General features: G+C 42.8%; 1 protein-coding gene across 2 annotated transcripts in view; it reads right to left on the bottom strand.

Annotated features, from left to right (window-relative positions):
* Nucleotides 1-13,512, bottom strand: part of SPAG1 (sperm associated antigen 1) — an 84,669-nt gene continuing 71,157 nt past the window's right edge. For both annotated transcript variants that reach the window (XM_066578387.1, XM_066578388.1), the window contains exons 16-19: nucleotides 11,156-11,282; nucleotides 9,171-9,317; nucleotides 4,199-4,534; nucleotides 1-2,540 (exon numbers count right to left, since the gene is read on the bottom strand). In XM_066578387.1, the coding sequence (XP_066434484.1) occupies nucleotides 2,409-2,540; nucleotides 4,199-4,534; nucleotides 9,171-9,317; nucleotides 11,156-11,282 (742 nt within the window). In that variant the 3' untranslated portion in view covers nucleotides 1-2,408. The remainder of the gene's footprint in view (nucleotides 2,541-4,198; nucleotides 4,535-9,170; nucleotides 9,318-11,155; nucleotides 11,283-13,512) is intronic.

Below are 13,512 nucleotides of genomic sequence, written 5' to 3' on the forward strand. Positions count from 1 at the left end.
TTTTATGATGAATGTCGCCATCATGTGGTCATTTCTTAAAACTCTTCCTTCTTTGTACAGACTGGAGTACAATGTCTACGGCCAAGTGGATTCCACTTTTATATAATGTATCCTTATTGAAAATTTTGGTTTGATCTAGTTTCCCCGTACCTTGTATGTACTAAATACTGAGTGTCCACTAATCTGTTTTATGAATTACATCTGATTTGACAAATGGCAAGAAGGAACAATGTCTCTATAGCGCCACCTATTAGATAGAAACATTTCTGCAAGTCAATGTCTGAGCTTTTTACCAGACCTTGTAACAATGACTGGGAATACCATGACCAGGGACAGACAGACAAACTATTTCAGCCTCTCATCAGCCAGCCAGTACCCTACTGCACACTAACAAGGGGCAAACCCCCCAAAACAGTCTGTTTGTGCATGGGTAGCTTTTCTTTCTGGAGAAGACTTTGTCTTATATTCTCTGTCATTGTTACAAAACTTATTAAAAGTTTGGACATAGAAGATAGCACTCCTGTAATTCCTTCAAATACGTGACGCTGTACAGGCATTGTTCCATCTTTCCATAGGAGCATGCATGACCATGACCTTATATGTCTCCTGATACCTACAAGGTGCTCCAAGTAGAAACTTTACCCCTTCGGACCTCCATCTAATTAAGCATGAGGACCGTCTGTATCCTATATGCATGTTCTGAAAGGGTGAGGTGGTTCACAGATGGGAAGGATATGCAACAGCCTCATGAACATATTGGGTAGTGGATTTGCACACATTTGTTAAAGGGGTTGTCTGGGACTTTTATCATGATGACCTATCCTCTGGATAGGTCATCAATAGTTAAATCGGCTGGGGTCCTCCACTTAGGAATCCTGCTGATCGCCAGGCTCACTGTCGATCTGGTCAGTGCTGGAAGCAGAACCTTGGAGTTGTGCCTGCAGTACCAACCTCGGCCACTACAATGCTGACAGTGCTGTTTGCTTCCAGCACTGGCCACACTAACAGTGGGCACAGTGATCAGTGGCAATCCTGAGTGGAGGACCCCAGCCGATCACCTACTAATGACCTGTCAATGGGAGCTTTGCCTGCAGTACGAAACCAGGCTGCTGCAATATGGACACTGTTATCTGCACCCCCGCTGATTAAATAGTAAAAGTCCTGAAAACATCTTTAAGAGCACCCTACAGCTGTTCCGATAACGCTTATGTAAAGTGCATTAAAGGGGTATTCTGCCCATTTGCAACTGATAACCTAGATCATCAGTAATTGGTCGATAGGAATCCACCACTCGGGACAATCAAGATCCCTGTTCATAAGCTGATCATTCGGCTCGCTGTACTGACAGCAGGCCGGATGATCGGCTGACAGACAGGGCTCTCAAGCGTCAGATCCCCATCGGTCATCAGCTGTAAATGGCCAAAATACCGCTTTCCCACACAATTTTTTTTCCACAAAATTTCTTTTGCTAGCATAGCAGCACAGATTCTTGATATCTGTGCTAAATCCTGGTCATATCTGCCAAGTTAGCTATGGGCAATCTGTCCTGAATTTCCATCTAAAGGCATCTGCTGCCAAAAAAATGAAGACGCTAAACCTGGAACCCAATTTATTCTTAGAAAAGTCGGGTTGCTAGGATAACAATGTTTGACAACCCAAGTCTTTTCAAGTCACACAACCGACCCCGAGCAACCAGCATCTCCAGCTCAAGGCACAACTGCCATTCAAAAGGAGGAGAAAAGGGACAAGGAGGTCCACCGGACTTAAATCACCGATTTATTAATCATCTACATCATCCATATAAATGTAATCGCCGGGCAAATATCCTTCTGTATTAAATAGCATCTATGAGTATACTGCATGAAGAGGACGTTGCCTACACAATGGAGGAGGATGCGGTATCGCTTGAGGATACGCACACATATGTCGTTTGTATTTGAGGTAGAACGCATATGAATAAATACGAAAAATGACGCTTTTTCCCATGCAGTTGAAACGAGTGTTAAGGCAGCCAGAAGTACTTGGCGATGCGTTTACCGTGTATTCATGGGATGTCCTAATAGAAAACACAAAATGACTGCACAGCGCCAACACAATGCACTGATCACAAGGATTTGTTATTGCATGGGCACTTTCAGCACTGAAGTGTTGTTAATGGCATGGTGGGATAAGTCATCATTACCACATATGTCTCATAACAAGTCATTGGAAAATTGTGCATAGGGGCAGTGACCCATAATAGACGGATGACAACATTACACCGATGATTCTCTCATCCAGGATGTGGGCTGGTATGAGAATAGTGAGAACATTTACAGTCATGCTGCATAGGTTACAGTTTGCATAGTTTATCTTTTCCTTATGATATGATCAATCAAACCGTGCAGATAACCCCGAGGATCAGGAGCTCAGAGTCCATAATGCTTTGTGAGGTTGGATATGGCATCTTGGGTGAAGTTCTCATTCTTCATGCCTGACAGACTCATGAGGAGACTTTGAACTTGATCTTTTTCATCTTTGTTGAGTAGTAAGACCGCCACCTAATAGGAGATAAGGACGTAGTTAAGAAAAATTGCCATGACTGGAGACGATCGACAAAACTAATCAAGGAAGTTACAAAATAGCCAAGGCTATCGCACACCAGAAACTTTTGCCGCGCCATGCAATGTATGGAGGGCAAAGCACACACCCTGAGGGGTTGCACAACTTGCCCATAGTTTATGTCCACATGGGTTGGATTTGTCATGGGTTTTCCGTGCAGACTTTCCTATGCATTATAATTAGAGATGAGCGAGCATACTTGTTAAGGGACAATACTCGAGCGAGTATCGTACTTTGAGTATCTGCCTGCCAGTCAGAAAAGATTCGGGTGCCGGGGGGTGAGCGGTGGGTTGCGGGAGTGTTGTTCACAGTTTTTATAAAATGATCTGGAGAAGGGAGTTGATGCAAAACTGATCAAATTTGCTGATGACACAAAGCAAGGAGGAATAACTAACACTACAGAAGAGAGGGAGAATATTCAAAAAGATCTAGAAATGCTTGCACAGTGGGCGGCAACTAAGAGAATGGTATTTAACAAGGAGAAATGCAAAGTCCTACATCTGGGCAAGAAAAATGAAAAGCACATACAGAATGGGAGGAATTGGGACAAGCAGCAGCACATGTAAAAAAGACTTGGGTATACTAATAGATGATAGACTGAACATGAGTCAACAATGTGATGCAGTAGCCAAAAAGGCAAAACATTATTCTGGGATGTATTAAGAGAAGCATATAGTCTAGATTACGTGAGTTAATTATCCTCTACTCTTCCTTAGTCAGACCTCATCTGAAATACGGTGTCCTGCTCTGGACACCCCACTTTAAAAAAAGACATAGACAAACTGGAGCAAGTTCAGAGAAAAGTTACCAAGATGGGGAGCGGTCTGCGAATCATGTCCTATGGGGAACAGTTAAAGGATCTGGGAATGTTTAGCTTGCAAAAAAGAAGGCTGAGAGGAGACCTAATAGCAGTCTACAATTATCTGAAGGGCTGTCACACTGCAGAGGGATCAGCCCTATTCTCATTTACAGAAGGAAAGACCAGAAGGAATGGGATGAAACTGAAATGGAGAAGACACAAATTAGATATTAGAAAAAACTTTCTAACAGTGAGGGTGATCAATGAGTGGAACAGGTTACCACGGGAGGAGGCAAGTTCTCCTTCAAGGGAAGTGTTCAAACAATGGATGGACAAATATTTGTCTGGGAGGATCTAGGGAGTCCTGCACTGAGCTGGGAGTTGGACCCGATGACCCTGGAGGTCCCTTCCAACTCTACCATTCTATAATTCACACTGAAAAGCATTTTTGCCTCTTGCCTAAAACTTTTGCACAGTACTATATGAATGCATCATAAAAAAGTGACACAGGGGCTTCGTAGCTATGCCATTCTGCCTGAACCAGGGGCCCAAAGCCATCGGTGTAAAAGTAGTTATAATTGTCTTCCCCTTTGGAAAAGAGATATTATTAGGTCAAGTAGGTGGTAGCAGAAATTAAAGTTAGGGGCACAGGGAATGTGTACATCAGCTTGTGCCAGGTACATCATGTAAATAAAGGGTTCATGAGAACAACGAAAACGCTTGGTGGCAAAACGCGTGTTCGGCTATAATCACACTGACCATGAACTGTGTTGCTACAAGTCATTAAGTGTCACTTACTGAGAATCGGTCCGCTGATCCGAGCTGTACTAGGTGCTGGTATACCAGGGCAGGATTCTTCTCCAGGACATGGTGCTTTAGTGACTGTACGATAAGTAGGAGAGTCTCTGTGTCCAGCTTGTTGCTTAAGAACACCGGTAAGTCCTTTGGGTCTATGACAGACAGTAACTGAGCACAACGTTCCTGGTCCTTCCCGACCCTCAGCTCATTCATGACTTGTTCAAACTCTAGGGCATTACTGGGCTTTGTGATTTGAGGATTTTCCAGCTTCCTTGATGATTTGTTATTTTCAGGTCTGTTGACATTACTATGATTAGACGCCTTTTCCTCATCCACCTTCAAAAGACCAAAAAACATAATAACAACACTGTGCAACAAATGTTTTAAAAATTTTCGTAACAGAAAGTAATTGATATGTTTCTGTAAAATTAAAACCTGCTGATTACACTGATTATAAAACTGAATAATATCAGCACGTCTCATTTTCAAGTTATTTAACCCCTTAGTGACCAAGCATTTTTTTTCCGTTTAAAAAAATTGTAACTCCTTTATTTATCCATCGATGTAGCTGTATGAGGGCTTCTTTTTTGTGGGACGAGTTGTATTTTTTATTGGTACTATTTAAATGTACCATATAATATACTGAAAAAACTTTTAAAAAGATCTAAGTGGAGTAAAATGAAAAAAAAAAACTGAAATTCTGCCATCTTTTGGTGCGTCTCATTTCTACGGCCCACAAACTGCAACAAAAATGACCTGATAACTTTATTCTATGGGTCAGTACAATTACTACGATACCAAACTTGTGTAGTTTTTTTTTTTTTTTTTTTGCTGTAGTACTTTAATTTTTTTTTTAAAGAAATTAAATTTTGTTTAAATTATTTTTTGCTGCCATTTTCTGTGCGCAATAACTTTTTTATTTTTCCATCCACATAGTTGTGCATGGGTTCAATTCTTGCAGGACGTCGTGTAGTTTGCGATACTACCATTTCGGAATACATACAGCTTTTTAGGTTCAAAAATAGTTTTAATAAACATTTTCCAACATACAAGTATACATTAACAAAAATAAAGTGAGTTGGGCAGGATGGGGGGTAGGGAAGGGCAATCTTGAGTCTTAGGCCGCCTGCAGACGGCCGGGTCGCATCCGGCTGCGAGAATTCTCGCAGAAGGACCCGACCCGAGCATCTGCAGAGAGCAGCGTGTCACTCACCTGCTCCTGTGGCCCCGGTTTTTTCATGTGCCGGCTGCCGGAGCATGCACAGAGCAGGGCCGGCGGACGGTGAGTGACGTTTCTGTGCGGGGCTCTACATGTATTTTTGTTTTATGATTTTGATTCTTTTATTTAGTCTTACCAATGACCTCTAAAACACAGTTAATTAGTTACAACTTACTGGTGGATGATCCACAGTTTATACACCACATGGAAACTTACCCTATATGTTACATAAACCTACATAAACCTACCCTTATAGTGTTCAGTCAGCACGCGGTGTGGTACAGTGATTGCGAAATAATTGCGCAATCACTTTTGTTCTTTTTATTAAGCGAGGTTAATGGCGAGCTGACTGGATTAATTGTATAGGCAGATTTCCCAAAAAAATGCAATAAAACGGCAATTGGATTACGGTACATTATTCCCCATAACTGGAAAACCTTATGTGGTACAAAAAAACGGATATCATATTTGAATTTGGCGCAGTAAAGTTATTATAGCCTTTTAGCTTATCTGTTACAAAAATTGTGTTGAACAGTAATTCATAATACACAACCCAGTATTTGTGGTCCACGAACAAACAATTGTTACCTGCTGACAGCGCAGGACCTGTTAGGGTCTGACCTAGAGGCATTGTACCATCCCCCATTATTCATACCAAGTTTTCCATAGGAGCATGCGTGGCCTTTTAAGCCCCATATACATGCGACGATTAATCGCTCAAAATTCATTCAAACAATGTCTTTTGAGCAATAATCGTTGTGTGTAAATGCTACCATCGTTTATTTTTTGGCGGAACAATGATTTTTACTTCAGCAAAAAACCATCATTCGGCCGGCCAGCTGATAGCAGGGACCGCACCCTGTGATTCTCCACGGGAGAACTGATAACATTGTTTTCAGCTGTTGTCCTGCAGGAGAACAATGGAACTGTATGCAGATAACAGACCACCTGCTGTTCTCAGCATACAGCTCAGGCACCTTTATTTACATACAAATGAAGCTAATAAGCTACTAATGGGCACTAGTACCCATTAGTAGTTTATGCAAAACGATCGCTTAAACGGTCAGTCAAGCTATCTTTTGACCGAATTTTGAGTGATCATGTAAGTGTGTAAATGGGGCTTAAGTCTCCACAAGGAGAAACTATATCCCTCCCAACTTTCAAGCTTAGAAAAACCCCTTTAAGTTGTAATGGTATTAATAGCGAACCTGTCACCATGGGCAGCATGAACCTGGGACAGATAAGCCTATTCAGCCCATGTAGGTTTTATTCTCACGCCCTGCTGCATTTAAAAAAAACAAAACATACTTATAATTTTGATCAGAGTTCTAGAGGTGGAGGGGTGGACCACACTGGGATCTTCCAGTCTGCGTCAAGAGTTACAGCTTCTCTCCCAGCTTGTGTATAAGGAGAAAGCAGTCAGTTTTGATGAAGTGGGCGGGGAGAGCCCGACGCGGCCCACCTCTTTATATCTGGGCTCAGAGTCAAACATTTAAGTAGGTTTGTTCTGAAACGCTTTTTCTATCAATCCCAAAACCAAGCAGCTGGGAGGAATGCAGGCAGACCCCATTATAGTTAATGGTGTCGGCCCAGCGCTGTTCGGTTCAGTCCAGAGACTGAACCATTTAGCTGTGGGGATTCCTCTTTCCTGCATCCCGAACGGAGTAGGAAAGTGGAATCCCTAGAGCAGGTGTGAAAGCACTCTAATATATACTTTACTAGTAATTATTAGGAAATTATAGTACTAGTGTGACTGGTGGTGCAATGCACCACACAGCTGTGCTACATCTATCCTGATCCCCAGACATCACATACACAGCCCTACTACATCCATCCCGATTCCCAGACATCACACACACAGCTCTACTACATCTATGCTGACGCCACACTACAACATGCATGCTGATGCACAGACATTACACACACAGCTGTACTACATCCATACTGACCCCAACACATGACACAAACAGCTCTACTCCATCCATCCTGATTCCCACACATCACACACACAGCTCTACTACATCCATGCTGCTGGCCAGACATTACACACACAGCTCTACTACATGCATTCTGATTCCCACACATCACACACACAGCTCTACTAAGAAAATCACAGGGCAGAGGTATATTCTTAAATCAGTCACTGGGATAATCCCTAAAATATAACCTATTGTCTAATGTCTAATATCAGTAGCTTGTAGAACTACCAAAACAGATATACACACCTTCGCCTGGTAATGATGTATCTAGTTTCCACCAGAAGAATGGGTGGAGATAAGCTGCATGCCCACAACTTGATTGGCTGGGCCGAAGAATGCCTCTCCCCTCTTGTGTCCTGTCACGCCGGAGTCCCATCTGTGCTCCTAGCTCCGCTGCGATACTTCACCTGGTTACCTTCTTCCCTACCAGCTTCGTCTGTGTCTGTTCCCCTCTCCCCTCCACTGCATTACCCTGCTGTCAATTTTCCCGGGCGGCCACCCCTCAATCCGGTAGCACTGTGGCCTCCTTGCTCCGCTGTGATACTCTCCCCGGCGATCTTCTCCCCTGCCGGCACTGCAATTTCTTCCTCCCCACCCCCCTCCGCTGCATTCCCCCGCTATCACTGGCCCCCATCGCTCTGCCTTCTCCCTTCCCTGCTCCGATGCAGTCGGTCCGCTGCTGTCAGCCTCCTCAGCGGCCTTGCATAATGGTTGCAATATGTGACGGTAGCGAGGAGACTGACAGTGCAGGAGTTGGGAAGGAGACAAGGGAGAGCGGCGGACGGGGTGAGTGACACGAAGCGGGAGGGGAGATAATGAGCACCCATTCTCTGGCACTACCTGGTACATAGTACAAAAAAATTATATCCCTACCACATTCCCTATTTAGCGATTAGCAGGTCTGCGTGTAGATATATGCCTTATCACAGTTGAGCCCTGTGAAGAATACCCTTGGCTGATCACAACTTTATTAGGGATCTGTACCAACTGTTTGGTCAATGTGCAAGTGGTGTGAGCACTGCTACATTGAATCCCCCTTAGGGGTGAACACGCTATCTGGATTCTGGTCCAAGAGTGGAAGAGCAGTATGTACTATTAATGCCAGATTTCCAGTCTAGGTACCATATGCCAGCTATCAAGATTACAGCTGGATCCAGACCTATTCTACATCTATCCTGATGCCCACACATTACACACACAGCTGTGGCATATCCATCCTGATTTCCAGAAATCACCAGCACAGCAGACTCATGGATACAGTGATCCGCCCCATGTCATGTGATCCCTGACTCCACCCACACAGGTGATCACATGACGGTGAGGTCATCACAGATCCTGGTAGCTGCTGCCGGCTTATCCAGTACTTTCTATCAAACTCCAGAATGGCTCCTCCCACAACAGTGACATCACTGCAGCTCCTTCAGCCTGCCAGATCTCTGATGGCGGTAGGTCGGTGTCTCCTGTCAGGACCACTGAGTTGTGTCTGAGATAATAACGGCTTAGTTTTATTCTCATTTTGTTATTTTTGTCCTCCCCTTCCAAGATCCCTAACTGTGTTCTTCTTCTGTCAAGCTCTGTGTTTATATATGCTGTAGGACCTGCGATGACGTCAACAGGGGCGGAGCATGAGAAGCACCCACACACATACATACATATTTATAACGGACAAGCGGTTGTTAGTAGTTTGATATTTACACGAGTAGACCTGGCTATCATGGGTAGCCCTGAAGGGTCTCATCATCCACACCACAACAGACACAACAACACACCATACCTCTTCTATCAGGATCTTTTTCCTTTGCTTTTCTTCTCCATCGGTTAATAAGAAGGGTGTGATTTCTGTTAGTAGAGTCTTTGCTTCTGTGACGCTTGAATCAAGTGCGATCAGTTTTCTGAGATCACTGGCACAAACCTGGTATTTCTAATATGGAGAAATAAAAGACTTAAAAATCTGGTGCAGATAGACAAATTGGAATTTCTACTGCAATCAGTACCAGTTAGAACAAACATTTCCGAAGGGCTTTTTTCTGCGCCAAATAAGTATAAGAGGTATATTTTACTCTGACAACAGTGTTGCCGTCACACCAGAATAGTTATTTGGTAGCTTTGCATGTCACAGTTGCTTTTAGAGAAATTAGCCCCTTGACAAAGGGCGTACATGTACACCCTCCAGTGCTGGGGTTTGTATGTAGCAGGATTGGGAGCTGATCCAGCTCAACACATGGTGAGTGCTGGCTGTCTCTGATAGCTAACAGCTGTGACCAGCGTAAAACGATAAGACTGTTAACCCTTTAAATACCCTGAGCAGCAATCAGGGGGCCCTAAATGCCTCCATGCGAAGAGTTCGCCAGGTGCCGTTTGGTTGTCATGGCAGCTCAGGGCCTTCTCGTGGCCCCCAGGGCTGCTATGTATTTCTACCTACTAAGATGGGCCTGTGGCTTGTCTCAGTAGAATGCTGGCCGAAATACCATATACGGCATTACTGTAGTATTGGTGTATATGCCACAAACAATCAAATGGTTGAAAGTTCAAGTCTACTATGGGAACTACAAAAAAAAGCATGAAGAGAAGTGCAAAAGTTTATTATTCTAAAAAAAATAAAAGGATTCTAAAAGTAACAAAAACACAACATAATTCATAATAAAAAAGTCAAAACAAAAATATATATTTGGCATCATGATGTCCATAAAAGTCGGATCTATCAAAATAACTCATTATTTATCCCACAGGGTGAACTTTGTCAAGGTAAAAAAAAAAAAATTCCCAATATCAGAATTGCGCTTTTTTGATCATTTCATCTCCAAGAAAAAAGTTATAAATAGCGATTAAAAAGTCACATGTACTGCAAAATAACACCAATAGAATCCACAGGTCATCCCACAACCCTACCGACTGAAAGATTAAAGTTGTGGCGGTCAGAAGACTGACAGAAAATTTCTAAAAATAGTACAAAACAAACAAAAAAAAACACTATATAAATTTGGTATTGTTGTAACCATATTGACCCACGGAATAAAAGTTATCCATGGAAACAGACTGCTCATCAAGCAAAAAGTCAGCTACAAGAAAAATAAGAGAGTAATGATTTTTCGATCTAACATAGGGAGAAGAAACCAAAAACTCAAGAAAAAAAAAAAGGGCCACATCCTTAAGGGGTTAAATGTTTTACTAGTCAGAGAAGAGAGTGGCTACAGCGTTCCCGCTGGATCCCGCAATTATATGGGCAGCGTATGGATTTAAAAAGAAACCAGGCAAGGTTTCATTTTCCCCTGTGGTGGCACTGTAAGGAAATTGGACAATCGCTGCCATGTTGACAGCCATAGCTGATCACTTGGGGGTCTCTGGAGTGAGAGAACCAGTGACCGGATTACTTTTAAAGGTACTGTTGTGACAAAATGGGATCGTATGACTGTGACAATCCCTTTAACTAGGGCACACAGGAGGAGACATCAAACCTTATTTTGTAGTGCGGTGATTTCTATAGTTTTTATGGTGTTATTACTTGGAATCTCACATTGAGGCGGCATATGTAAGTGGTGGAGTAGAATACATGAAGTCACACTCCTTTGGTGTTAATGATCTAGGTGACAGGTCTCTGCAGCCACACCTGTCTGTGTCACCAGCACTACCCCGACTGCAGCAGTGTCAATGGGCAGAACAGAGGATTACTAAACCAGATTAGGAAGAGAGTTGCTTGTGTGGCAGAAATTCCTGGGCAGCCGTGTGGTTGTGTTTTGTTAGTTAATATCCCCCATTTACCTCTAATCCTCTGTAGGCTTGTGCCCGCCTGTACAAGGCTTTGATATTGGCAGCATCCCTCTGCAGGGCACATTCACAGTCCTGCCTGGCCTCTTCATACTGGCGCAGCTTCAAGTAGCACAGGGCTCTGCAAAAGAAAATATAGGCTCAGCTAAAACGCCCCATTTGTCAAGGACACAGTCTGTGATCCCGATATTAGACCTTCACTACATGAAACAAACTGATGATTACAGACTGCGCAGCGTTACTCATCCTTCCTTATCCAGAGTTTCATTTTTAGCATTGATAGGTTCAAAAAAATGACCCACCTACCAACATTAAAGGGCTTATTCCATGATATTAAGGCATCTCCTATCTACAGTCGAGGTCAAGCCATCTCCAACAGATAAACTGAAGTAAATGGACCGCCTCTGTATTGTGGGACGCTTCAGAGTCCCGTTCTCAGGATTGGTGGGGGAACACCGCAGTCGGACGCCCACTGATCAGCTAGTTATCCCCTAACCTGTGGATAGGGCATAACCTAATATAGTGGCATAACCCTTTTAGGCCTCATGTCCACTGGATAAATCTATTTAGGAAATCTGTGCGGGTGTCCCGCACGTGTGATCCGCGCCCATAGGGATGCATTGGACACCCGGAGGTAAGTGAATACCTGCGGATGTCAATTTTCCTTGCCGCACAGATCGCACATATGCGTGAAAACACCCGCAGCATGCTCCATTTTCGTGCGGGTCTCCCGCGCACACGGCTCCCGCAGGCTTCTATTGCAGCCTATGGAAGCCGTCCGGATCCGTAGCAGACCCTCAGCTGAATTTCTGCTCTCTGGCGCAGGAAAGCAGGAGTTCAAAGAAAATAAAAAGAGTGCACGGCCCATGCGCACGGCACACTGCCGGCGTGCCGAGCACATCCGCCAGGCAGAAGCAAAGAAGATCTGGCCACGACAGATGGGAACCCGCAGCGTCCGGACAAGCGAGTTATTTCAATTTTCAGGCCTCATGTCCGCGGGAAAGGAGGGACCCGCTGCGGGATTCTGCATGGAGAATCCGCGTGGGCCCGAATTTCCTAGTGGACATGAGGCCTAAATGTTGGAAGGTACATCATTTATTTCAACCAATCATTTCATTTTTTATATCTAAGTAAGCTCACATTTCTGTGCAAACTCTTTTCTTAACATTTCATTATGGGGTCAGATCTCCATTTGTTTCATACAGAACTCAATCTCCTGGCATAACGTAAAATGGTAACATTTTGGATACCTGCAACTGTACTGAAAGTAGAAGTGGATTAATGAAATTCAATATTAACCCCTTAATGACACGGCCCTTTTTTTGCATTTTAGTTTTTTCTCCCAACTTTTAAAAAATCATAACTCCTATTTTTCCATCAACGTAGCCGTCTGAGGGCTGGGTTTTTTTGTGGGAAGAGTTATACTTTTCAGTAGTACTGTTTAATTTACCATGTAAAATACTGAAAACTTTTAAGAAAGTGTAGTGAAATAGAAAAGAAAAAGAAAAAAAATAAATAAAAATTCTGTCATCTTGGGGGGAGGGAGGGGTCTTGTTTTAACACACTACAGCAAAAATGACATGATACCTTTATTATATGGGTTCATACGATTACTATGATACCAAATTTATGTATATATATTTAAAAATATATTTTTTTGTAGCTGCTACTTTAAAACACTGTCCTTGGAAAAACATAAAATTATTTTCGGACGGCCATAACTTTTTATTTTTCCATCGACATAGTTGTGCAAGGTCTTTTTTTTTGCTGGACATCCTGTAGTTTCTATTGGTACCATTTTGGAGTACACAAAACATTTTGATACATTTTATTACATTGTTTTTTAGAGACGGGGTAAATAAAAAAAGCTCAATTTTGATGTTGTGTATTTTATTTTCTTACGGCGTTCACCAAGCAGGATAAATAATGCGTTACTTTGATAGATCTGACTTTTACAGACGCAGCAATACCAAACACGTCTTTGTTGGTTTTTCTAAAATAAGTATGGGGAAAGGGTTTTCTTAAAATTTCGATTTTATTCTATTTTTTCAAATAAAATAATAAAAAAAAAAATTTGTAATTTTTTTTTTTAGTTCCTATGGGGGACTTGATATTGAAATCCATAGGGGACTTGAACCTGTGATCGTTTGATTGATTATAGAGTAAAATGCAATATAGTATTGCATTATATCATGCTCTGACAGACATGGCTTAATAGGCAAACAGCTAAGGCAGCCCCGGGAGCCTTCAGAAGACCCCAGGCTGCCATGGCAACTGAACGGTACCTAATAATCTCATCGCAAGAAGCCATTCAAAACACTGGAATACCGATCGGGGCATTTAAAGGGTTG

The sequence above is a fragment of the Eleutherodactylus coqui genome, chromosome 9 (genome assembly GCF_035609145.1).
Source record: "Eleutherodactylus coqui strain aEleCoq1 chromosome 9, aEleCoq1.hap1, whole genome shotgun sequence".
NCBI lineage: Eukaryota > Metazoa > Chordata > Amphibia > Anura > Eleutherodactylidae > Eleutherodactylus > Eleutherodactylus coqui.